The sequence below is a fragment of the Manis javanica genome, chromosome 1 (genome assembly GCF_040802235.1).
Source record: "Manis javanica isolate MJ-LG chromosome 1, MJ_LKY, whole genome shotgun sequence".
NCBI lineage: Eukaryota > Metazoa > Chordata > Mammalia > Pholidota > Manidae > Manis > Manis javanica.
This window is the reverse complement of record NC_133156.1, coordinates 29,034,903-29,059,716: the sequence shown is the minus strand read 5'-3', so window position 1 is coordinate 29,059,716 and position 24,814 is coordinate 29,034,903. Positions and strand designations below refer to the sequence as shown.

Below are 24,814 nucleotides of genomic sequence, written 5' to 3'. Positions count from 1 at the left end.
TGAAGCTTCCTATCATGGCCCACAGAGTCCCTGATAGCACTGCCTCTTCCTGACTCTGATATGTGAAGACCCCAGAGAGTATTGCCTACCAGGTAGGCTCATGCATCCTTAGCATACAACGTTTTTTACTGCATAGGCACGACTGCATCAGCTAGGTGATTGAGCTCTGTGTCCAGCCCCCTCCCCTCCCTGGAGGTTGAGCTGGTATCACACAGTTCAAAGCCCCAGCCCTCTAACTCCAGGTTGGTCTTTCCTGTGGGGCTGGCCCCAGTCATCTCTTTAGCACAGGCTATCCCACCCGGAGTCACCTCACTGGCTTAAGCTGTTGGGAGTGATCTGAGTCCCCCCATGAATGATAAAGACACTATTGTCACTTGGTGATATCACAAAGATTTAGGGGTACCCTCCTAGGAATGGAGGACAAAGCCAGTCAAATCGTTTATTATGTATTCATTTACACATACAATTCATCTCTAAGATGGGAAGGATAACAATGCCCCCTACAGGAAAGTTTTATAGGGGTTAAATAAAGAAACATGTTTCTGCTGTATAGTGCTCATTTAGTGAGTGCTAGTATTGTTACTTGTAAGTCCAAGGGGAAAATTCCAGGCAAATACCTTTGAAACTGAAATCATTCAAAGGGAAAAATAGTTTATTTCTTACAGGCAGTTGTCCACTTCTGCTCCCCCATGTCTCTCATGACCAAGCTGCTGAGGAAGAAGAGGCCCCCACCAACTCCAGTCCAGATAAGCCCTCCTCACCCTTGTAATTACCTTTTCATATGGAGATGGACTACTCTCCACCCACTGAAAACGCCTATTGTATGGAGATACACTAAAGCCAGGCAAGAGATTCTGGAAATATTGCAATTTTACCCACACTCTTATTCTACTGAATTTATGGCTCTGAGTGTCTTGAAAACACATCCACTGTTAACTCCACTCTGTACCTCAAAGGCAAGGGGAACGTTTCATTATTTGGAAATATTACACAATAACTGTGTCTTGAGAAAAATACTTCCAATCCATATTTACTGGTTTATTCTAAAGAATCCATCAATCCTTCTTTAAGGCTAGTATATTTAAGATTAATATCTATTTGACCTTAGTTGATTTAAATATCAGAAATCCTTCATTAGAGGGATCAGAGGAACAGCAGGAAATGCACTGAAGACAATTAGAACAAGAGGGAACCCCCAGGATTGCTGGGGAGAGAAGACCAACTTATTGTGAAAAAATGTTTGTGTGCATTTGTGCTCTTCAGGCTTTGAGACATGTCCTCAGCATTGAAAGAAGTATTCTTCACAGTGGAAATTTCTGCGATGAAAAAAGTAGTCTCTTCCAATATACTTGCAAAACACAATTGAAAAATATACCATTACAACAGTGACAAAACTATAAAGCACCTTGAATAAATTTTATCAAGATGTACAAGACCCTCTTAGAGGAAGCTACAGAATATTACTAAAGATTGTTTCTTGTTGTGTATGAGAAGTTTTGATATTTATAAACATTCAATTTTCCACAGATTAATCTGTAAATTCAATGCAATCCTACTGAAAACTGCCAAGTAAAAAATTACATATCTTGGCAAGATCAGACTGAAAGTCATATGAATGAGTAAATGCACAGCAGTTACCAAGGATTTTGGAAATTAAGAACAAATTCTGGGACTTTTCATTTCTAATATCCAACTTCATTGTAAGCTACAGTAACCTAAACAATATAGCATTGGAACAGGAATAAAATGGCTCTTTGGACTAGAACAGAAATTATACATATACATGGAAATTTAGTATATACTAAAGATGGCATTTCAAATCAGTGAATGCATTATTTAATAAATGATGTTAGGTCAACTAGATATATGTTGGGAAAAAAAGATATATCTTTATGTCATCTAGTTACAAAATAAATTCCAACTGGATTAAAGAAAGTCCTTAAGATAAGATTAAAATGCATAGAAGTATTCAAAATGAATAAATGAAAAATCACACATGACCTTGGCTAGGGAGGTTGTTTTTATAAAACACAAAATCCTAAGAGAAAGGACTGATAAGGTTAGCTACTTATGATGCCAGGGTTCTTGCCAGTGAGGCACTGAGAAAAAGAATGAATTCAGCAATCAGTCAAGGTAGGAGAGCCAGGGAGACTTTTAATGAGAGACATCAAGGCCCAAAAGTCTCGGGAAGGTACTTTGACCTCCCCTTACACACACACATACACAATTGCGTGGAAAGAACTTAGAGGAAGGAACTGCTCCAGGAGGAGAGCTGTCACCATAGGTAGCTAATCATGTAAACTAGGTGTGACAGATAGGAAGGAGTGTGACAAAGCCTGGTTGTTAAAATTTCTGTGTCCCCTTATTTTTGGTCCCATCAAGTATTTTGTTTACCAAACATTTACTCTTTTCATATTCCTGTGAATTACTTGCATTTTCCTTTGAAGTCTCAGATACCTACCACCTTCCCATTGGTTCAGGATGACACATACCCCTTATTCTCCCTGACTGTCTTTAGCACCTATACCTCCTGTTAATCTGTCTTATTTTAACTTGAGTCTCAGACCAGCTAGAAGAACCTAAGGGTGTAACGGAGTGCAGAAAGCATCAAGAGTCAGGAAAAAGAACTAATGACACTTAATCTGCCTGCCTAGAGCCACCCAGTCTTTTCTTGTGTAAATTACCCAAGGCTTCTGAGAAATGCGCCTACCCTAAGTTAGATAACTAGAAGTGGGCAACAGCCTGGGAACGCCTGGGGATGTAACCCGTGATAAATCACATAGACATGCTTGGGTAAGCAAGAGATAACAATTGAAGCGGGCAGGCAACTGGCGCGTTCCCTAAAAAGGTTACAATGTTTCCCATTGGTTACAATATAGAGTGTGTTTTAAACCTATTAGTTGTAGAACTGCGCGGGCTTTGGTGTAATGGCTGTGAAGATCCTATATAATCAGTACCCAAAGTTGCTTCGGGGTCGGCAGCTCGGACTCGGCCTGCGTGTCATGGGAGGTGCTGTCGACCCCAGCTTGCCGGCTGATGAAAGACTTTGCTTGGATTTTCATCTCCATGTCCATGTGTCTTGTTCTCTGGGAAACCCCGGAGTCCTAGACCCTAACAAAGGGGTAGAGGAAATTTTTTTCTCCCCAACAAGACTACCAGTTTAGTATGTGGGATGGAGATAAAAATTGAGGATCATTTGCATGCATTGCCTCCAGATAGGGAGGATAGAGGAAGGAAACCCAGTCCAGGAGCTCATGAGCAGTTTACTGTTTAATGAAGAGGGAAGACCTGTGATGAGTCGTCAAGGATGGAGGGCCCTGGGTTAACAGGGTATGAGATACGACTTCCCAGGCAGAGAACACAGCCTTAGTCATGTCAAGGGGAGGTAGTAGGGCTCCCTTTGGGCTCTGTAACCTTGAGTTTGCCTTCCACGGACAGCTGTCAACAGAGATCTCAACTCATCCTAACTCCCTGCCAACTCCTCCTTAGACCATGGCAGCTTGAGCCCCTATGGAGCTTCTCACTGATCTGCAAGGAGCATCTCCCAAACACAGTTAGGACTGCCTGCCCTCCCTTAAGATTAGATGGCTTGTCATCTGATTACCAGAGAATATGTAAGGAATCCTACTTCTCAACTCTCTGCTTTTTAAAATGGAACCTTAAGATGGGGTCCCTCCTGTTCTTACTATACTGTTTATATCTCAGCATTTTTCATCATAGGCAGGAAAAGCTCATCATGACGCTTGCCCCATGGCCTGCCCCACCCTAGTCAGAACCACAGGTCCATGCAGAAGGGGCCAGAGCTTTAGATGGCAGTTGCCACACTGCGGCCTTGGGGACGTGGTTCTCAACATCAGTCATCAGGAAATGTCTTCCTCTGCTCATGCCTTTTGCCCTTTGGGGAGCTCCAACTCCAACCTTTTCCTATTCAGGTTAGACTCCATGTAGTGACTTAAATATCCATCCCTCGGCCAGAGGTTGAGGCAGATCACTGTGCATTTTATTAGAGGGCCTGCTGGGGAAAGGATTATCTAACCGATCATATGTATGGGTAGGTCACTGCACTTTCACCTGCTTTTACCTTATCTGGAGTTCAGGTCTGTGATGGTAAGAGGGTTAGAGGAAGGAGATAGAACAGCAAGAAAATAAGTGATGGTAGAATTGGAGGCAGAAGGAAAGGCAGGTTATCTGAAGAGTATGGGCATCTGTTTATCTAGTGTGAGACAGTTCAACTGGGAACCGGTGAAGCAACGCGACTTGGTATCTGCCTACCCCATCTGCGAGCTTATGCCTGGAAGGTCTCACCCTGCCCAGAAGCTCTTTTTACATTTTTCTTATTCAGTAAAAGGTTAATACTTTGAAGCCCAAATTTCCCAGACTGTGTATGGAGAAATACAGCATAACCTTTCTATTTAGAAAATTTAAAAGGCTGGTTGTCACCAGCTCTGGTACTGGAGATGTCCTGAATGATATCTTCTCATTTAGTTTTGCTGCTTTCATTTCACTTTTTTTTGAAAAGCCCAGTCTAAGTCTCATGGCTTCACAAATTAATATCTTAATGATCTGGGCAACGGCAGGCATCGTGCCACTGCCACCAAATATGACGACATGTGTATGTGGAGAATGTGATGACACAGGTTGGGGGAGCGTGTCTTTCCCTCCCCATCCTCTGAAGCTCCCTCTCATCCTCTGGGTACCCAGATTCTGGCCAAGCCACCATCTGTAGCCTTGGAGTTTTCTTCCTGAAACTTTGGTCTCAGGAAAATATCTTTCCCTTTAATTTTCAAACACTACATTTGCCCCCTTCTTTATGTCAGTTCATCTCTCTCAGTTTGAGTCTGTCCAGTGCCACTGTTCTTACCCGTTAAGTGTCAGATTTATCAAGACTTTTCCTACCGTGTCTCAATCTTTAACTTCCTGTTAAATTTTCTGTGTCCTTGCATCCCAGCCCTGGGCATCGTTACATGTGGTGATTGCTATCAAGATCTCATTCTCCTGTTACTGCTACCAGCACCTTCTAGCTTTGCTCAATCCTACTGCTGCTGGAAAAGGGCCATGGGTCTGGGAGCCTCAGGAAATGGTTCAGTTGTCACTGAGTTTGTCCTGCTGGGCTTAACAGAGACTCTGACTCTCCAGCTCATCCTCTTCACCATCTTCCTTCTTGCTTATGTAGCTACTGTTGGTGGCAACCTCAGCATCCTGGCTGCCATTCTCGCTGAACCCAAGCTCCACACTCCCATGTACTTCTTCCTGGGGAACTTGTCCTTGCTGGATATGGGGTGTACCAGAGTCACTGTCCCTGCCATGCTGAGGCATCTCCTGTCCAAGAACAGAAGCATTCCTTATAAGGCCTGCCTCATCATAGGCAGGAAAAGCTCATCATGACGCTTCTTCTTCCACCTGCTGGCTGGAGTGGACTGCTTCCTGCTGACAGCCATGGCCTATGACTGCTACCTGGCCATCTGCCAGCCCCTCACCTACAGCATCTGCAAGAGCTGGCAGTCGAGCAATCCCAGGCGGTCATGTCATGTGTCTTTTCCTTCACCAATGCACTGACCCAAACAGTTGCCTTAGCTACTCTGAAATTCTGAGGTCCCAATGTGATCCATCACTTCTACTGTGACCTGCCCCAGCTCTCCTGCTCCAGCACACACCTCAGTGAGAAGCTGCTCTTTGTAGAGGCAGCCTTCATGGGTGTGGTGCCCTTGGGCCTCATCTCTGTGTCTTTTACACACATGGCAGCTGCAGTCCTGCAGATCCGCTCCACCGCGGGCAGGAAGAAAGCCTTCTCTATGTGCAGCTCCCACCTCACAGGGGTGGGCATCTTCTACAGGACAGGCGTCTTCAGCTGCATGTGGCTGGGCTCAGTAGAAGCCTCAGACAAGGACAAGGGGATTGGCATCCTCAACACCATCATCAGCCCCATGTTGAACCTACTCATCTACAGCCTCCGGAACCCTGACATGCAGGGTGCCCTGGGTGGGTACTCACGGGGAGGTGAGCCCCTGAGTGAGAGCCCTTCCCCAGGCCCTCACGAATGTCCTGGCTCCCTTACTGTTTCCAAGAGGTATTGTGATTAGTGCAAATGCAATGTGAATATCAGATGGGGTCAGAGACTGGCTTAGGAAGGAAAGTATAATAAAAATGAAAAGTCACTTACATTGTGATAACCCCACGATGGCCACTGTTCTAAGTGACTGACATCTGTTAACTGATTTAATCCTCATAACAATCCTATGAGGTATATACAGATTTATAGATTAAAGATTTAGCAAGATAAACCTCAGAGAGGTTAAGTAACTTGCCTAAAGTCACATAGCTAATGAACAGTATTGCTGGGGATTTCAACCTAGGCAAGCTACATTTTTAAGTACTGCCTGCCTCCTCAAGAGTGATAATAAGTCATTTCAAGGAGGAAGGATACCTGTAAGGTGTGGTGGGTATATGGGCAACAAAGGGAATGAGAAAGAAAAGGAAGGTCAGTGTTATGGAAGAACTATTTAAATAAAGTGAAAATATGACTTGAGAAGCTTTTGTTCCTTTGACCAGTTTATAGTTTATTCCAGGACAGCTGGTGGAAGTGAAGGAATTGGTGAAAGCCACTTTTAACAAACAAACCAACAAACAAAAACAAATTTTAAAATTCAAGCCTGAAAGAATAGGTACTGTTTAGAAAAATCATAGTGACAAGGTAGAGCATTTTCATTATTGCACAAGCAAAACAAAAATATATGTAATAAGGTTAGTTAGAGAAAGTAATCTGGCTTATTTGGAAGAATTGCTGAATGAATGGAGATCTTTGCCATCTCTGATGTAAACCTGAAACCAGCCCTCTCACTCTGCATTGCTAAGGTACTCCATTTATTCAGCTTATTACTTTAAACAGCTTTTTCCATAATGCAATGAAAATGCATGTTTCATAAAACATTAGAAAGTTCAAAAAAAAGAATAAAATCAGAATTTCCCATAAGTTTTTCATTTAGAGATAATCCTATGGACATTAAGCATATAACTGTTTCAAAAATTGTCCTACTTAATATATGTTCACAGAAATATACCTAATGTTCTGTAATCTACTTTTTTCACTTACTGTAGGTGGACATTTTTCTTTGACATTAAATACAGATCTTCCTCATCTTTTTCTACGGTTGCAGTATCTTTTGAATGGATGGAACAAAATACATTTAACAACAACCTGTAAGTAAATCTGTGTTGGTTCAAGTAATCTCATTATATGGAATGCTGCAGCGAGCATCCTTGGACATTCATCTGTGCAGTATTTGCTAATGATAAATTCCCAGGAGTAGAATTCCCAGGTCAAAAGATATGAACTTTTTCAAAGCACTTGAAAACATAATGTCAAATTGCCATTCAGAAAAGTTTGAACAAACTGACACCTATCACCAAGCACTTCTCTTTGCTAAAATGATAGGCCAAATGTTATAACTCAGTGCTTCTTTAATTCTAAATTAGTTCATCACTAGTAAAGTTTAATGTGTATTTCTAAGATCTTTTTCTTATAAACTTGGAAGAACATGTAACTTAATGATATCACTTCTTTGGCTCATAAATATTGCAAATATGGTGTTCTCTTCCTACAGAAGGTTTAAATGAATTCATGGTCAAATTGTTCAATCTTTTCACCTATAAGGTTTTAGTATCTGCTTTTGGCATCACACCTAGAAAGCCCCTTAGTTATGTCCAAAGCACAGAATTGAAGTTTACAATATTTAATAATAGAAATAATCATATTTCCCATGGTTTCCAGATCTTCTTATAAAATGAAGCCTGCCAACAGCAGATCCACATTCTCATTGGCAGCAATTATCTACAGCTGTTTCCATGGCCCTCTTTGGAGAGAGCAAGTATTTGCCAGTTTGACAAAGTCTCTCACCTCCTGTATCATCTGCCTGGCCCTTGCAGGCATTTGAGTTCACCATCCTTGATCTAGACAGTTGGTGTCCTGTTCTTTGGGACATTTGACACTATTTAAAACTGTTTTTATTGGTAATGTATGTTTGTTTGCTTGAGTTTCCTGGTTCTGTCTGAACCCTAAACTTACAATACAGATAACTTCCACCAGCACATAAAATGGACTCAAGTAATGCTAATGGGATGAATCATTACCTTGCTTTTGGGAAGATGGTCTCAATAGATAGGCATTATCTAGGGAGAGAAAAGAGATAGAGACTTGTCACTAAATGGGACCTGACACTAAGCTGGACCTGGCATTTCCATAAAAGCATGACTCAATGAAGTTATTGACTTGAGAAACTTATATTATTAATTGATTCCAAAAGCCTTCATTGAGCACACAAAATAATATTGAGATGGAGAGGAATGTGAAGCACAGCTCTGGCCTCAAGGGGATTTCTTGATGTCAGGGGGGCCATAAAGGCCAAGTCACAGAAGCACGCACAGGGTCATAGGTGGCGGGCACTGGGTGGCTTCATGAATGGTATCAGGCTTTCCTGCCCGGAGAATGAGGGTGTTGAGAAAAAGTATCTGAGATGAGCTGGAGGTAGAGCCATGTGGTAAGAGATGCGTGGACATTTGCCAGGCTGGTTAGGTCACTCCAGGCAGAGTGTGACCTCTTTCAGGGCCCTCTGGAAGGGGTGGGAGGTCAGTGCAGCAGGGTTACTGAGTGAGTGAGAAGTCAGGAGACGAAGCGAACTCTTGAGAGAAGTTCAGCTGTAACTGGGCAAATGGAAGTGCTAAGGTAGGCGATGAAGAAACAGAAGACTAAGGGGAATTTAGACCTTGTTTGGGTTTTGTTTGAAGGTGAGAGGAGCTGAGTGTTTATATGCTGGTACTCGAACACCAGCAAAAAGGAAGAGGGTTAAGATGCCCCCAGAAAAGATATAGCTGATGACTGAGATACAAAGGAATGTGACAAGTGAAGTGGTTATGGCAGAAATGATTGATTCCTTGTTTATTGATACAGGGATTGATTAGGAAAAGTACTCATTGAAGTATTTCTTGAAAGAAATACAGTAGAATATAATAATTAAGTACTGAGTTCTAGTAATTTTTTTACCTCCCAGTCATTTATTTTGCTAACAAATTATTTTGTTATTTATTGATTCAATTGTTAACAATGAATTGTTAAAGCTTGCTGTACTGGTTTAACACTTGCCCTCAGGGAACTTAAAATGCACAGAAAACTATACTAAAATGTATGGGTTGCAATGACAGAGCTATATGGAGCTTATTATGAAGCCCAGAGATTTAAGAATCTCTTACCTATGGAACCTTCAAACACTGAAAACCAGCCCTGACTATCTTGCAATGATCATGTGAGGTTTAAATTAATAAATGTATATACATTTTTTTTTCATTTATTCATTTACTCAACAAGCGCTTATTGAAGTACTATTAAATATCCAGCACTGTACTGGACAATGGGGAGAAAAAAAACTCAGCCTCTACCCTTAAAGAACCCAGGTGTCACAATGTTAGTTACCAACATATAATCGCTATTTTCATTTAAGATTTCAGGCAACATTATTGTCAGAGGCATACATTTCTCTCTTGAAAGCTAGTATGAAAATTGCAATACATTCATATAATGGAATATTGCTCAGTGAAAAAAGGGCTGGACTGCTGGTACAACCCACATGCATGAATCTCAAAAGGACCATGCTAACTAAATGAAGCTAATTATAAAATGTCTACAGACTGTATGATTCTATCTATGACACTCTGAAAATGGCAAAACCATAGGACCAGAAATCAGATCAGAGGTTGCCATGGGCTATGGTGTGGAGAGGTGATGGCCTGCAAAGCGGCAAAAGGGAACCTTTTGGAGTGGATGAAATAGTCTATATATTGATGAAGGTGATAGATACATGACTGTATATTTCTGTCAAAACTCATCAAACTTTACAATTAAAATTATACCTTGTCAATCCAAACTTTTAAAGTTATACTTTTTTAAAAAACTCAACATGAAAACTAAGTGAGAGGTAAAAGTACCAGAATCAGCCTAGTCAGAGCCCAGACTGAGCTCCACATGGACCTACATTATGGCCTTAGCAAGTCAGCTAAGTCCCAGGACATTATTTGTATCTGTAATATGGTCTCTACACACCTTTCCTTCTATCATGGAGAACTCAGAAGCCTGAAATGATGTCAAAACATTGCGGAGAGAAATATAGAAAGACCCAAAAGATATGTCATGCTCATGGATCAAACAAAACTCAACATTGGTAATATGTCAGTCCTTCCCAAATTGATCCACAGATCTTGGCATGTGTTTCATAGAAGTTGGCAAGCTGATTCTAAATTTTATATGAAAGAACAAAAGATTGTTCTATATTGGCCTACTGTTTCTTTGGACTTTAGAGCCCAAAAAATTAGGCAGCTGAGAGAAACCCTTGAGAACTGAGGTTGTTTGTGTGCTTCCGGCTTCTTGTCAATCCCTGAGTTCTGTTTAGGGCAGGGTGCTCGTGGTTCCCAAAGGGAGAGGGCACCAGGACAGACGTCCTCAGCCCTGCCTCACTCCTTTATGAACCTTCCAGAGACAGGCCACCTGGGGTCAGCTTAGCACTCCCCTCTCTACAAACCCCTACTCCCAGAAACCACCAGGGTGATCGCAGGAAGGTGGGACTCCCCAGCCCCCATGTGGTGAGGGTGGGTGAGGGTCATTCACGGTCTTCATGGAGCTTTTCCTTGTTGACAGGAGAATGAGGGGCTGAGTGATACTTAGATTTGGGGAGCAGTAGTGAAGTAGAATGGTGAGGTTCTCCACTCTGGGCAATGGGAAGACTGAGGGACAGAACTAGAAAACAGAGGAGGGTCAGAGGGTAAGTGATTGGGGTAAAGAGGTAGGAATGAAGAGTCTGGGGAGAGACATGGAGGCTATTCAGGTGGATCAAAGCAGAGGAATCTATATTTACAGGCTCTTATACCTCTAAGTAAACCTAGATATGATGCAACGCAGCCTCTCATATTACAGAAGGGAAAAGGAATAGCTGATGGATAGATAAAGATAGAGATGGGTGATGGCTTAGGGCCTTGGGAGATGGCAGGGGTTGGCAGGAAAATAATAAGTTCTCCATTTAGAAGAAACTCTTACATATGTGAACTTAAACAAGTTAACTTTTTTTTTCACTGCCATCTCTTTTTTTATTAACTTATCATTGATATACACTCTTATGAAGGTTTCACAACAAAAATAATGTGGTTATTACATTCACCCTTATTATCGAGTGCCCCCCATACACCATTGCAGTCACTGTCCATCGGTGTAGTAAGATGCCACAGAGTCCCTATTTGTCTTCTCTGAGCTACACTGGCTTCCCTGTGACCCCACATACACCATGTGCACCAATCATGATACCCCACAATCCCCTTCTCCCTCCCTCTCCCACCCCTCCCCTTTGGTAACCCCTAGTCCCTTCTTGGAGTCTGTGAGTCTGTCGCTGTTTTGTTCCTTCAGTTTTGCTTTGTTGTTATATTCCACAAATGAGGGAAATCATTTGGCACTTGTCTATCTCCACCTGGTTTATTTCACTGAGCCTAATACCTGGCAGCTCCATCTATGTTGTTGCAAATGGTAGGATTTGTTTCTTTCTTATGGCTGAGTAGTATTCCATTGTGTATGTGTAGCACATCCTCTTTATCCATTCACCTACTGATGGAACAAGTTAATTTTTTAAGACTTCCTTTTCTCATTTGTAAAATTATTATCTTCAAGAATTTTTGTAAAGTTGAAATGTAACATGTAATGTAGTAACATACAATGGAGTTAGATGGAGTGATGTGCCTGACCAAAAGTTTATATTCAAGTAAATATTAGCTTCCTATTTTCTTTCTCTTTTCCTTCCTTCTTTCCTCCATCCCTTCCTTCCTTCCTTTCCTCTTTTTTCCTCTCTTCAAGATTCCAAAGCTAGTTAGTAGTAGAAAATTATGTATAAGACAAATAACACAAGCATCTGGACTCCAATTCCACACCTCTTGCCACTGTGCTGAGTTGTCATCCTTATACACTGGAGGGATGAAAGAAGGAAAGGAGGAGGGAGGGAGAGGGAGGGAAGAGAGAGAAAGAGACTATGGCTTGTACATGGCTTTGTGGAGAGACAAAACTATGTAACAGGGCAAGTTGGACCAGAGAACCTGAACCCTGATGGACAGGCAGTGTGGGAGGTGGTTGGAGAAGTGGAGAGTGGACAAATCTCTATGTCATCCAGGGTGAAGAGATGCAGCTGCTGCTCCGAGCAAGAGTGAACTCCTGCCCCTGTGCTGCGCGATATTGTAGACAGACAGATGGATAATATGCCACTGCCATGATTTCAAACCCAGACTGGGCTTATGTTAACCCATAGGGAAGTCCATCAATGAGGACATTTCCTAAGGTGCCAAGGGCTTCCTACAAAGACCCTCTGCCTTCTCACCAAAGCAACTAACCTAATCAACAAATTGTGTGTACCAGAGGTTGCTGGTGTTGGGGTACCCAGATGAGTCCCACCACTCCCATGGATCAGACTTCCTGGCTTAAATCCTGGCTCCACCACTATACAGCTTTGCAAATCAGCCATTCACTCTCAGAGTGAAGTATTTAAGATCATGGACTTACTCCAGATGGCCAAGGGTTGAGTCCCAGCACTTCCCCCAATTAGCTACATAACCTTGAACAAGTTACCTACCTCTTAGTGCCTCAGTTACCTCTCTGTAAAACAGTGATTAAAATAGCATCCACTATTGTTTGCAAGTAAATGAGGTAATACACATAAAATACTTAGAACATGCTTGACGTATAGTAAAATCTAATCAGGTCTCAGTTACTATTATTACCAACCTTACAGGCTTTTATAGAGATTGAATGAGGTGACACATAAAATAACTTGCATAGAGAGTGCTCAACAGATGTTACATGTCATTGGCTGTCACTGATCCCCCACCTCCAGGAAACTCTCATTAGTCCTAGGCTAACTTCAAATGCTACATTTTGCCGGGCCTCCCCAGCTCTCAGGGAGGGGTTGCATGCACGGGACACACTCATAAAAGAAGAAATCTATCTTGTTCAGTCATGGAACAGGAAGGGATGAGCTGTAGGGAGGGATTATTGCCTGTCTGCTTTTTATAGAATGAAGGGAAGGGGGGTTGAGGTAAGCCCTTGGGCACCAGCACCCAGCACCAGTCACCAGGCTGCTGATCTCTGCCCAGAAGGCCTCCTTGGCCACAAACAAAATGCTCCCGGACCCTAAAGAAAATCCTCACCAACCTCAGAGGGAAGTGAATGGGGATGGGGAAGAACCGTACTATGCTCAGAGGTCTGTTTGCTATGCTTTTTCAATGTGGCAGAGAATATGTTATTTTTTTCTCTACCTTGTATTTTAGTAAATGCATAAATTCCCCTGTTTGAAGCAAGCCCTCTTTCTTAAGGAAGTTTGTTAAATTGACTTAACTGCTGGCATGGATGAAATCTGAATACATGTTACCTTCGTGTCTTGTCTCCTTCATCAGACTGGGATGGCTTCCACGCAGGCCCTCTGTTCCCTGTAGCCCAGAGAGCTTTCTCCTGGTTCACTGTCTCTTCCCACCCATTCAGCTGAATGCTCTCTTCTTCACAGGTCATTCTGAATCTGGGTGGATTCAGTCTGCCAAACTCTCTGAGAACTGCGCATTCACAACCCTTCCTGCCCAGCTAGGTGATGTCCTTGAAGGTAAGGGAACCTTTCCTCCTATGTTGTCACTTTAACAGACCCTGGCCAAGAAAGCTGCCTTTGATGGAGAAACCCTACCTGCTCTCCTTCCAGCCTTCTCGGGGGGCAGCCTCCAAGAGAGGTGTATCTCCTTTTCAGGGCGAAGCAGGCTTGCACTCTGCTCTGTATCTGCATAGCCCTTGGTAGAGCTGAGGTTTGCCCAAGCATGGGGTTTGAATAGAAAACATAACCTAGAAACACCCCTGCACCTTATCTTTCTCTCACACCTCATGCCCAGGCTGTTAGTTATACCATCAAAAATACATCCAGAATCCTACTACATTCAACAAATAGACTGGATGTATTCTTGAATGAAATTGTTGAATGAAAGGATGAATTTATGGGTCCTTGACTTCCTTGAATAGCTGTACTGATGCGAAGACCTAAAATCTTAGGAATACCATTCTTTGTCACACCCAGTGTCATTTATAAAGTCTCAGTAACAATACATATCCAAGTTCTTTCTGTTTGTTTCTGGATTGTTTTTATTGAAGTATAGTTGATGTACAATATTATATTGGTTTCAGATGCACAACATACTGATCCAACAATTATATACATTACTAAATGCTCATCGCAATAAGTATAATTATCATCTGTCAACATACAAAGATATTACATTATTATTGACTATATTCCCTATGTTGTACTTCTATCCCCATGACTAATTTATTTTATAATTGGAATTTTGTACCTCTTTTTCCTCTTCACCTATTTCACCCAACCCCTCCCTTCTCTACAGCAACCACCAGTCCATTCTTTGTGTTTACAAGTCTATTTCTGTTTTGTTTGTTTATTTGCTTTGTTTCACATATAATTGAAATCATACAATATTTGTCTTTCTCTGCCTGGCTTAACTTCACTTAGCATAATATCTTCTAAGTCCATCTGTGTTGCCAATGGCATCCAAGTTCTTTAAGAGGTGATATACTGTTACGGTGCGGGCTTGGGGAGTCAGGCAGCCCCAGGTTTGAGACTGAGCTCCATCAAGAGCTTTACAACCTTAGGCTACCCTTAAATAATAATAAACCTTAATTAACCTTTCCAAACCTCAGTGCCCTGGTTACATAGAGATAATAGTAGTTACCCCATAGGGCTTTGTGAGAATTAAATGAGAAAATTAATATGAAGTGCTTAGCACAATACTCAGTATTAAATACTCACACCTTAAAAACGTGAGTACACTCTTAAATCACTTTCGTGTCTTCCGTTTTCAGCCTGTAGGTTTCTGGGCTGTGGTTGGCTCCTTGCTCCTCTTTGCTCACTCTCTTTCCTAATACTTTTTGACTTTGTAAGATCTCGTCCTCCTACCATTACATATATAGTTACTTTCCCATATGGTGCTTTCTAGAAACTTATTATACACTTGTTATCTGTTGAGCTAGTCAGAGCTGCTATTCAGTCATTATACACTAATATGGCCTTAATAGTTGTTAAAATACTGAGACACTTCTGGACCATTTTCATAAATAGCTACTGCCTGGGTCCCCAGAGTAGTTACCTGTGCCCCAGCCCCTTCCCTGGGATTCCCAGGGTCTCAGTGCCAACCAGCAATGAGAGGGTTAGTGCCTGCCTCACAGGGACCTCCAGGAGCCCATTCCAGCTCTAGGCTGGTATCCATGACCCTCTGACTGGCAGGTGCCTATGCCATCTTACTTACCATCCAGGGGACACGGGTTAAGGGCCCACTATGTGTCTCTCCCACTTTGGCAGGTCCAGGTCTCCTCCCACTACAGCTCTCCACCATAGTCCATGGATCCAGGTGCCTTGGAGAACAGGACAACGGTCACTGAGTTCATCCTTCTTGGCCTAACAGAGAACATACGACTGCAGTCCATTCTTTTGCCATCTTCCTCTTTGCCTACCTGCTCACAGTCGGGGGCAACCTCAGCATCCTGGCAGCCGTCTTGGTGGAACCCAAGCTCCACACCCTCATGCACTGGGGAACCTGTCCATGCTGGACGTTGGATGCGTCACTGTCACAGTCCCTCCAATGCTGGCATGTCTCTTGGCCCATCAGTGCAGAGTTCCCTACACTGCCTGCATTTCACAGCTCTTCGTCTTCCACCTCCTGGCCAGTGTGGACTGTCACCTCCTGACAGCCATGGCCTATGACCACTACCTGGCCATCTGCCAGCCCCTCACCTACAGCACCCGCATGAGCCATGAAGTCCAGGGTGCCCTGGTGGGCATCTGCTGTGCCATCTCCTTCATCAATGCTCTGACTCACACAGTGGCTATGTCCGTGCTTGACTTCTGTGACCCTAACATGGTCAACCACTTCTACTGCAACCTCCCACCCCTTTTCCAGCTCTCCTGCTCCAGCACCCACCTCAATGGGCAGCTGCTTTTTGTGGGGGCATCTTCATGGGGGTGCTCCCCATGATCCTCATCTCTGCGTCCCATACCTACGTGGCAGCTGCAGTGCTAAAAATCTGCTCAGCCAAGGGCAGGAGGAAGGCCTTCTCCATATGCGGCTCCCACCTCACCGTGGTCTGAATCTTTTATGGAACTGGCATCTTCAGTTGCATGTGGCTGGGCTCAGTGTCAGCCTCAGACAAAGACAAGGGGATTGGCATCCTCAACACCATCCTCAGCCCCATGCTGAACTTGCTCATCTACAGCCTCTGGAACCCTGATGTGCAGGGCGCCCTGTGGCTGGTGCTCATGGGGAGGCAAGCCCCCGAGTGACAGGCTGGTGACATCAGAGGCCCCTTCCTCGTTGAGCAGCCCCTGACTTTCTTAGGCTGTAGGCATGCATGTGGGCAGAGGGACTCTTCAGGGTTGAGTTGAAGGATAGGAGGAAAGTACACCGTGTGGGCCAGGGTAGAGCATGGTTTGCCCTGAACTGGGAAGAAAAACTAAAGCTTAGGAAAAAGAGTAAGTTGCTGATAGAGAAAAAAGGCAGGTGGGAGAATTATAATGTGGATCCGGATACGGGACAAAAACTTTTTAAAAAATGTAATGGCTGTTCACCTGAACTATATTTAAAATGTTAATAAAAACAGAATGTTTGCCCCCTCCCACAACCACCTTTAAAAATAAAATACATTTGTAACAGAATGAGGGGTCTGTTTTAAAAATATTCTTATTCATGAAATAAATCTAGGATCATGCAATTAAATTGGGGTTTTGTATGCTGTCAGCACCTTCTTCAGAGCAACATTATCAAATACCTGTTCCCCAGCCAGTGTCCCCATCCTGACTGATCACCCATGGGGGCAGCAAATCCAATGTCACTGCTGACTGTCAACAGCTCCTTCACCTAAAACATGAGAATGTAGCATCATATGTCTCAGGCATTAAGAATAGCTAAGCTTTACAAATAATCTGATTTCAAAATGGGCAAAGGACTTCAATAAACATTTTTCCAAAGAAGAAATATGATTGGCCAACAGTCACATGAAAAGATGCTCCACATTGCTAATCATCAGGGAAATGCAAATCAAAACCACTATGAGATACTACCTCACACCAGTCAGAATAGCCACTATCCAAAAGACAAGAAACAAGTTGTGAAGAGGGTGTAGAGAAGGGAGAACCTTCATGCACTGTTAGTGGGAATGTAAATTGGTGCAGCCACTGTTGAAAGTAGTGTGGAGGTTGCCCCCCAATTTAAATATAGAGATGCCATATGACCCAGTAATCCCACTTCTGTGTATTTACCCAAATAAAACAAAATCCCAAATTTAAAAAGATACATGCACCCTTATGTTTACTGCAGCCTTATTTACAATAGCCAAGATATGGAAGCAACCTAAGTGGCCATCAATAGATGAATGGATAAAAATGTGGTACATATATGCAATGGAATATTACTCAGCCATGAAAAGGAATGAAATTTTGCCATTTGTGACAACATGGGTGGACCTAGAGGATATTATGTTAAGTGAAGTAAGTCAGAAAAAGAAATAGCATATGCTTTCACTCATATATGGAATCTAAAAACAAAAACAAAAAAACAGACAAAAACAGAAACAGATTCATAAATACAGAGAACAAATGAGCCATATGGAAAGGGGGCTGGGGATTGGCAAATTAGATGAAGGGGATTAAGAATTTTTAAAAGAAAAATAAATAAATAAATGATAATATAAATAAAAACCATTCAGATTCTGTCCCCCTCACATGCTAAGAAAAAAAAAGAATATTAAGATTTATTTTTATTTCTAATGGCAAAATATACTGATTTATACTGGGAATTCTGTTTAATATGTGTAGGTAATTAGGAAAGGTGGGGAAGGAAGGGAAAATAGAGAGAGATGTTGTTTGCAATTTGCCAGTGAATGAATTCTAGAAATCACGATTTTACCATAGGAGCAGAAATAAGGCAATCCAGAGGCATGGCCAACAGAATGATAGCTGCTTTCGCCTGCTGTCATGGCCATTTCTACAATATTTTCTGTGAACTATTTCAGATTGGTTCAGAAGTTGGAAGTCTGAGAAGAGTGACCTTACCTGGCATGCTTATTCATTGCTTGAGGAACCCTGAAGGTATCTGAGAATATTTCCAGTCAAATGGAGGCATCTAGTCCTTCTCAAAATCCAGCCACCCACTGGGTCCCTGAGAATTCTCTGTGAGTCTCTCAGGCCCATGCTCTGGTCTTTGAGCAGGGAGCTGCCTCCACATGCCAGCCCGGGTGTCCAGGTCCACTGGGCAGGAGGGGGGTGCCCTGTAACAGTCCCTGAGCCTGTGCCCCTGCTCCCCTCAGTGCTGCCCACACTGCCCAATTAACCCCCAGAGAAGTGTCTGTCCTATGTCATTCTGTCCTGAAAGGCTACCCATTTCTTTGATAACACCACTGTGTCAGATCCAGACCTCACTATGTATGCCCCACCCTCCATCATTTCTTCTGGCCTCTCCACTCAATCTTTGTCTCTCAGCCACACCCTCAGAGAAGGCTTTTGCTTGTTGGGTGACTCACACATCCCTTCACTTTTATTCATTGTTCCTAGTCTCCTTGGAAACAGGTTATAACCCAGGAACAATTCATGCACATGGGTGAAAGGTGGCTCTTAGGCTTTAACAGCTGGAGAGATGCCCACATTGGAGGTGGCAGCAGTGGGCCAGGTAGGGATGTGAAGGCCTGAGAGGTAGGTAGCAATGACTGAAGCTGAAAGATGTGAGCTTGGGAAGGAATCTTGGAACATCAGTCAGAAAATATCTAATCCTATTTATAGAGTTTATGTTTGTAGGATCTGGGAAGATAATGAAATGAGGGTCCTAAAAGACTCTAGACCTTTATTTGGTATTTACAGGTAGTTGTCCAAGCCAGGATATAAAGAAAAGTAAATGTGAAGCAAGCATTTTCTATGCCAGGCAGCCGGCTGAGAAGCCCAAGCTCTTGCTGTGTGCAATTGGCTGTGGTCCGTCAGGCAGCAGTGGTCTGAGGGGTCTGGAGAGCTGCTGGCCAGGCTAACACTGCTACAGCGAGCTGTATGACATTGGCCAGGGCAGGTCCTTTCTGCGGGCACCAGTTTTCTCATCTATGAAACAAGAATTATAACATGCACTTCAAATTATTATTCTAAGCATTAAGTGACTTGAAAAACAGGAATAACTGAGTTGACAAGTATAGCATAGAAGGAGATGATAAAGTTCCAGTTCAGAAGCTAATACAAGTGTTTAAAAACATTTCAGGGGGGTGGAGCCAGGATGGCGGCATGAGTAGAGCAGTGGAAATCTCCTCCCAAAAACACATAGAGCTATGAATATATAACAAAGAAAACTCTTCCTAAAATACAGACCAGAGGACACAGGACAACATCCAGACCACATCCACACCTGCAAGAACCCAGCGCCTTGCGAACGGGATAAGATAAAGCCCCGGCCCGGCCGGACCCGAGCGCCCCTCCCCCCAGCTACCAGCGGGTGGAAAGAAACCGGAGCGGTTCCTTTTTTTTTTTTTTTTTGGCGAGTGCTTTTTGGAAGCCTTAAAGGGACAGGGACCCCGGTGCTAGGGAGGCAGAGCAGCAGGACCGGTGAGCGGGTGCCTGGGACCGGTGCCTGAGGACAAAGAATATCGCGCATTTTTCCCTACGGTACCGGTGGGCGGATGCCTGAGACCAGCGCCTGAGGATGGAGGAAATTGCGCGTTTTTCCCCTTTTTTTTTTTCTCTGTTTGGTGAGTGCTTTTTGGAAGCCTTAAAGGGACAGGGACCGCGGTGCTAGGGAGGCAGAGCAGCAGGACCGGTGAGCGGGTGCCTGGGACCGGCGCCTGAACACAAAGAATATCACGCATTTTTCCCTGCAGGACCGGTGGGCAGGTGCTTTTTGGAAGCCTTGAAGGGACAGGGACACCAGTGCTAAGGAGGCAGGGAAGCAGGACCAGTGAGTGGGTGCCTCAGACCGGCACCTGAGGACGGAGGAAATCACGCATTTTTCCCCCTTTTTTTTTCTCTCTCTCTTTTTGGCGAGTGCTTTTTGGAAGCCTTAAAGGGACAGGGACCCTGGTACTAGGGAGGCAGGTGGCGGGACCGGTGAGCGGGTGCCTGAGACCGGCACCTGAGGACAAAGAATATCCCACATTTTTCCCTGCGGGACCGGAGGGCAGGTGCCTGAGACCGGTGCCTGAGGACGGAGGAAATTGCACATTTTTCCCCTTTTTTTTCCCTCTTTTGGCGAGTGCTTTTTGGAAGCCTTAAAGGGACAGGGACCCTAGTGCTAGGGAAGCAGAGCAGCAGGACCGGTGAGCGGGTGCCTGGGACTGGCGCCTGAGGACGAAGAATATCACGCGTTTCCCTACGGGACCGGTGGGCGACTGTCTGAGACCGACACCTGAGGACACAGGAAATCGCGTGTTTTACCCCCCTTTTTTTTTTTTTCTCTCTTTTTGGCGAGAGCGGGTGCCTGGGACCAGCAATTGAGGACAAAAGAAAATCACGTGTTTTTTCCTTTTTTTTTTTTTTTTTTTTTTTGCTGTTTCCTCTCTCATTGTTGCTGTTGTTGTTTTGGTTTGGAGAGTGCTTTCTGGAAGTCTTAAAGGGGCAGGACAGAACACTTAGACCAGAGGCAGGGAATCTGGGGATCTCTGGGCACTCTAACACCCTGGGCAACAGGGAGCACAGAGTCACCTTACAGATATAAATACCCTCCCGGCCGCTCCCCCTCCAAAGGGGCTCCACCACTTTAGAGGGGAAGCCCCAGCCAGGCCACACCCACAGCGACAGCGGAGATAAACTCCATAGCAAACGGGCAGGTAGCAGAAGCGCTGTCTGCGCACAGCTTACGAGCATAAGCTACTAGAGGTCGCTATTCTCCCAGGAGAGGAAGGCCACAAACCAACAAGAAGGGAAGCTCTTCCAGCTGTCACTCGTACCAGCTCTGCAAACTATCTCTATCAACAAGAAAACTCAAAACTACAGGCAGACAAAGATCACAGAGACAACACCTGAGAAAGATACAGACGTAATCAATCCTCCTGAAAAAGAATTCAAAATAAAAATAATGAACATGCTGACAGAGATGCAGAGAAAAATGCAAGAGCAACGGGATGAGATGCAGAGAAAAATGCAAGAGCAGTGGGATGAAGTCCGGAGGGAGATCACAGATGTCAGGAAGGAGATCACAGAAGTGAAACAATCCCTGGAAGGACTTATAAGCAGAATGGATAAGATGCAAGAGGCCATTGAAGGAATAGAAGCCAGAGAACAGGAACGTATAGAAGATGACATAGAGAGAGATAAAAGGATCTCCAGGAATGAAACAACACTAAGAGAACTATGTGACCAAGCCAAAAAGAATAATATTTGTATTATAGGGGTACCAGAAGAAGAAGAAAGAGGAAAAGGGATAGAAAGTCTCTTTGAAGAAATAATTGCTGAAAACAACCCCAAACTGGGGGAGGAAATAATCAAACAGACCATGGAATTACACAGAACCCCCAACAGAAAGGATCCAAGGAGGAAAACACCAAGACACATAGTAATTAAAATGGCAAGGATCAAGGACAAGGAAAGAGTTTTAAAGACAGCTAGAGAGAAAAAGGTCACCTATAAAGGAAAACCAATCAGGCTAACATCAGACTTCTCGACAGAAACCCTACAGGCCAGAAGAGAATGGCATGACATACTTAATGCAATGAAACAGAAGGGCCTTGAACCAAGGATACTGTATCCAGCACGACTATCATTTAAATATGATGGCGGGATTAAACAATTCCCAGACAAGCAACGCTGAGGGATTTTGCTTCCCACAAACCACCTCTACAGGGCATCCTACAGGGACTGCTCTAGATGGGAGGACTCCTAAAAAGAGCAGAACAAAACACACAACATATGAAGAATGGAGGAGAAGGAATAAGAAGGGAGAGAAGAAAAGAATCTCCAGATAGTGTATATAACAGCTCAATAAGCGAGCTAAGTTAGGCAGTAAGATACTAAAGAAGCTAACCTTGAACCTTTGGCAACCACGAATCTAAAGCCTGCAATGGCAATAAGTACATATCTCTCAATAGTCACCCTAAATGTAAATGGACTTAATGCACCAATCAAAACACACAGAGTAATAGAATGGATAAAAAAGCAAGACCCATCTATATGCTGCTTCCAAGAAACTCACATTAAACCCAAAGACAAGAATAGACTAAAAGTCAAGGGATGGAAAAAGATATTTCATGCAAACAACAGTGAGAAGAAAGCAGGGGTTGCAGTACTAATATCAGATAATACACTTCAAAACAAAGAAAGTAACAAGAGATAAAGAAGGACACTACATAATGATAAAGGGCTCAGTCCAACAAGAGGATATAACCATTCTAAATATATATGCACCCAATACAGGAGCACCAGCATATGTGAAGCAAATACTAACAGAACTACAGAGGGAAATAGACTGCAATGCATACATTTTAGGAGACTTCAACACACCACTCACCCCAAAGGATAGATCCACCAGGCAGAAAATAAGTAAGGACACACAGGCACTGAACAACACACTAGAACAGATGGACCTAATAGACATCTATAGAACTCTACATCCAAAAGCAACAGGATATACATTCTTCTCAAGTGCACATGGAACATTCTCCAGAATATACCACATACTAGCTCACAAAAAGATCCTCAGTAAATTCCAAAATATTGAAATTCTACCAACCAATTTTTCAGACCACAAAGGTGTAAAAGTAGAAATAAATTCTACAAAGAAAACAAAAAGGCGCACAAGCACATGGAGGCTTAACAACATGTGACTAAATAATCAATGGATCAATGAACAAATCATAATAGAGATTAAGGAATATATAGAAACAAATGACAACAACACTAAGCCCCAACTTCTGTGGGACGCAGAGAAAGCAGTCTTAACAGGAAAGTATATAGCAATCCAGGCACACTTGAAGAAGGAAGAACAATCCCAAATGAATAGTCTAACATCACAATTATCGAAACTGGAAAAAGAAGAACAAATGAGGTCTAAAGTCAGCAGAAGGAGGGACATAATAAAGATCAGAGAAGAAATAAACAAAATTGAGAAGAATAAAACAATAGCAAAAATCAACGAAACCAAGAGCTGGTTCTTTGAGAAAATAAACAAAATAGATAAGCCTCTAGCCAAACTTATTAAGAGAAAAAGAGAATCAACACAAATCAACAGAATCAGAAATGAGAATGGAAAAATCACGACAGACTCCACAGAAATACAAAGAATTATTAAAGACTACTATGAAAACCTATATGCCAACATATAGGAAAACCTAGAAGAAATGGACAACTTCCTAGAAAAATACAACCTCCCAAGACTGACCAAGGAAGAAGCACAAAAGTTAAACAAACCAATTACGAGCAAAGAAATTGAAACGGTAATCAAAAAACTACCCAAGAACAAAACCCCGGGGCCGGATGGATTTACCTCGGAATTTTATCAGACACACAGAGAAGACATAATACCCGTTCTCCTTAAAGTGTTCCAAAAAATAGAAGAACAGGGAATACTCCCAAACTCATTCTATGAAGCCAACATCACCGTAATACCAAAACCAGGCAAAGACCCCACCAAAAAAGAAAATTACAGACAAATATCCCTGATGAATGTAGATGCAAAAATACTCAATAAAATATTAGCAAACAGAATTCAACAGTATATCAAAAGGATCATACACCATGACCAAGTGGGATTCATCCCAGGGATGCAAGGATGGTACAACATTTCGAAAATCCATCAACATCATCCACCACATCAACAAAAAGAAAGACAAAAACCACATGATCATCTCCATAGATGCTGAAAAAGCATTTGACAAAATTCAACATACATTCATGATAAAAACTCTCAGCAAAATGGGAGGAGAGGGCAAGTACCTCAACATAATAAAGGCCATATATGATAAACCCACAGCCAGCATTATACTGAACAGCGAGAAGCTGAAAGCATTTCCTCTGAGATTGGGAACCAGACAGGGATGCCCACTCTCCCAACTGTTATTTAACATAGTACTGGAGGTCCTAGCCATGGCAATCAGACAAAATAAAGAAATACAAGGAATCCAGATTGGTAAAGAAGAAGTTAAACTGTCACCATTTGCAGATGATATGATACTGTACATAAAAAACCCTAAAGACTCCACTCCAAAACTACTAGAACTGATATTGGAATACAGCAAAGTTGCAGGATACAAAATTAACACACAGAAATCTGTAGCTTTCCTATACAGTAACAATGAATCAATAGAAAGAGAAATCAGGAAAACAATTCCATTCACCATTGCATCAAAAAGAATAAAATTCCTAGGAATAAACCTAACCAAAGAAGTGAAAGACTTATACTCTGAAAACTACAAGTCACTCTTAAGAGAAATTAAAGGGGACACTAATAAATGGAAACTCATCCCATGCTCATGGCTAGGAAGAATTAATATCATCAAAATGGCCATCCTGCCCAAAGTAATATACAGATTTGATGCAATCCCTCTCAAATTACCAGCAACATTCTTCAATGAATTGGAACAAATAATTCAAAAATTCATATGGAGACACCAAAGAACCCGAATAGCCAAAGCAGTCCTGAAAAAGAAGAATAAAGTAGGGGGGATCTCACTCCCCAACTTCAAGCTCTACTACAAAACCATAGTAATCAAGACAATTTGGTACTGGCACAAGAACAGAGCCAC

At 42.8% G+C, this 24,814-nt stretch overlaps 1 protein-coding gene and 2 pseudogenes across 3 annotated transcripts in view; 2 read left to right on the top strand and 1 right to left on the bottom strand.

The window, feature by feature from the left end:
* Positions 1-1,675: 1,675 nt before the first annotated feature.
* LOC140848329 (olfactory receptor 3A10-like) lies at positions 1,676-8,161 on the top strand (annotated as a pseudogene).
* Positions 8,162-13,772: 5,611 nt separating this feature from the next.
* Positions 13,773-16,397, top strand: LOC108408605 (olfactory receptor 3A10-like; annotated as a pseudogene).
* Positions 16,398-16,916: 519 nt separating this feature from the next.
* LOC108394675 (uncharacterized) overlaps positions 16,917-24,814 on the bottom strand; it is an 83,047-nt gene continuing 75,149 nt past the window's right edge. For 2 of the 3 annotated variants that reach the window (XR_012129017.1, XM_036994109.2), the window contains exon 3: positions 18,935-19,193. Coding sequence is in view for 1 of the 3 variants with exons in the window: in XM_036994109.2 (XP_036850004.1) it covers positions 19,132-19,193 (62 nt within the window). In the remaining 2 variants the exon portion in view is untranslated. Of the gene's footprint in view, positions 16,972-18,934; positions 19,194-24,814 lie in introns of those variants that run through there. The other variant, XR_012129024.1, reaches the window with a different exon arrangement.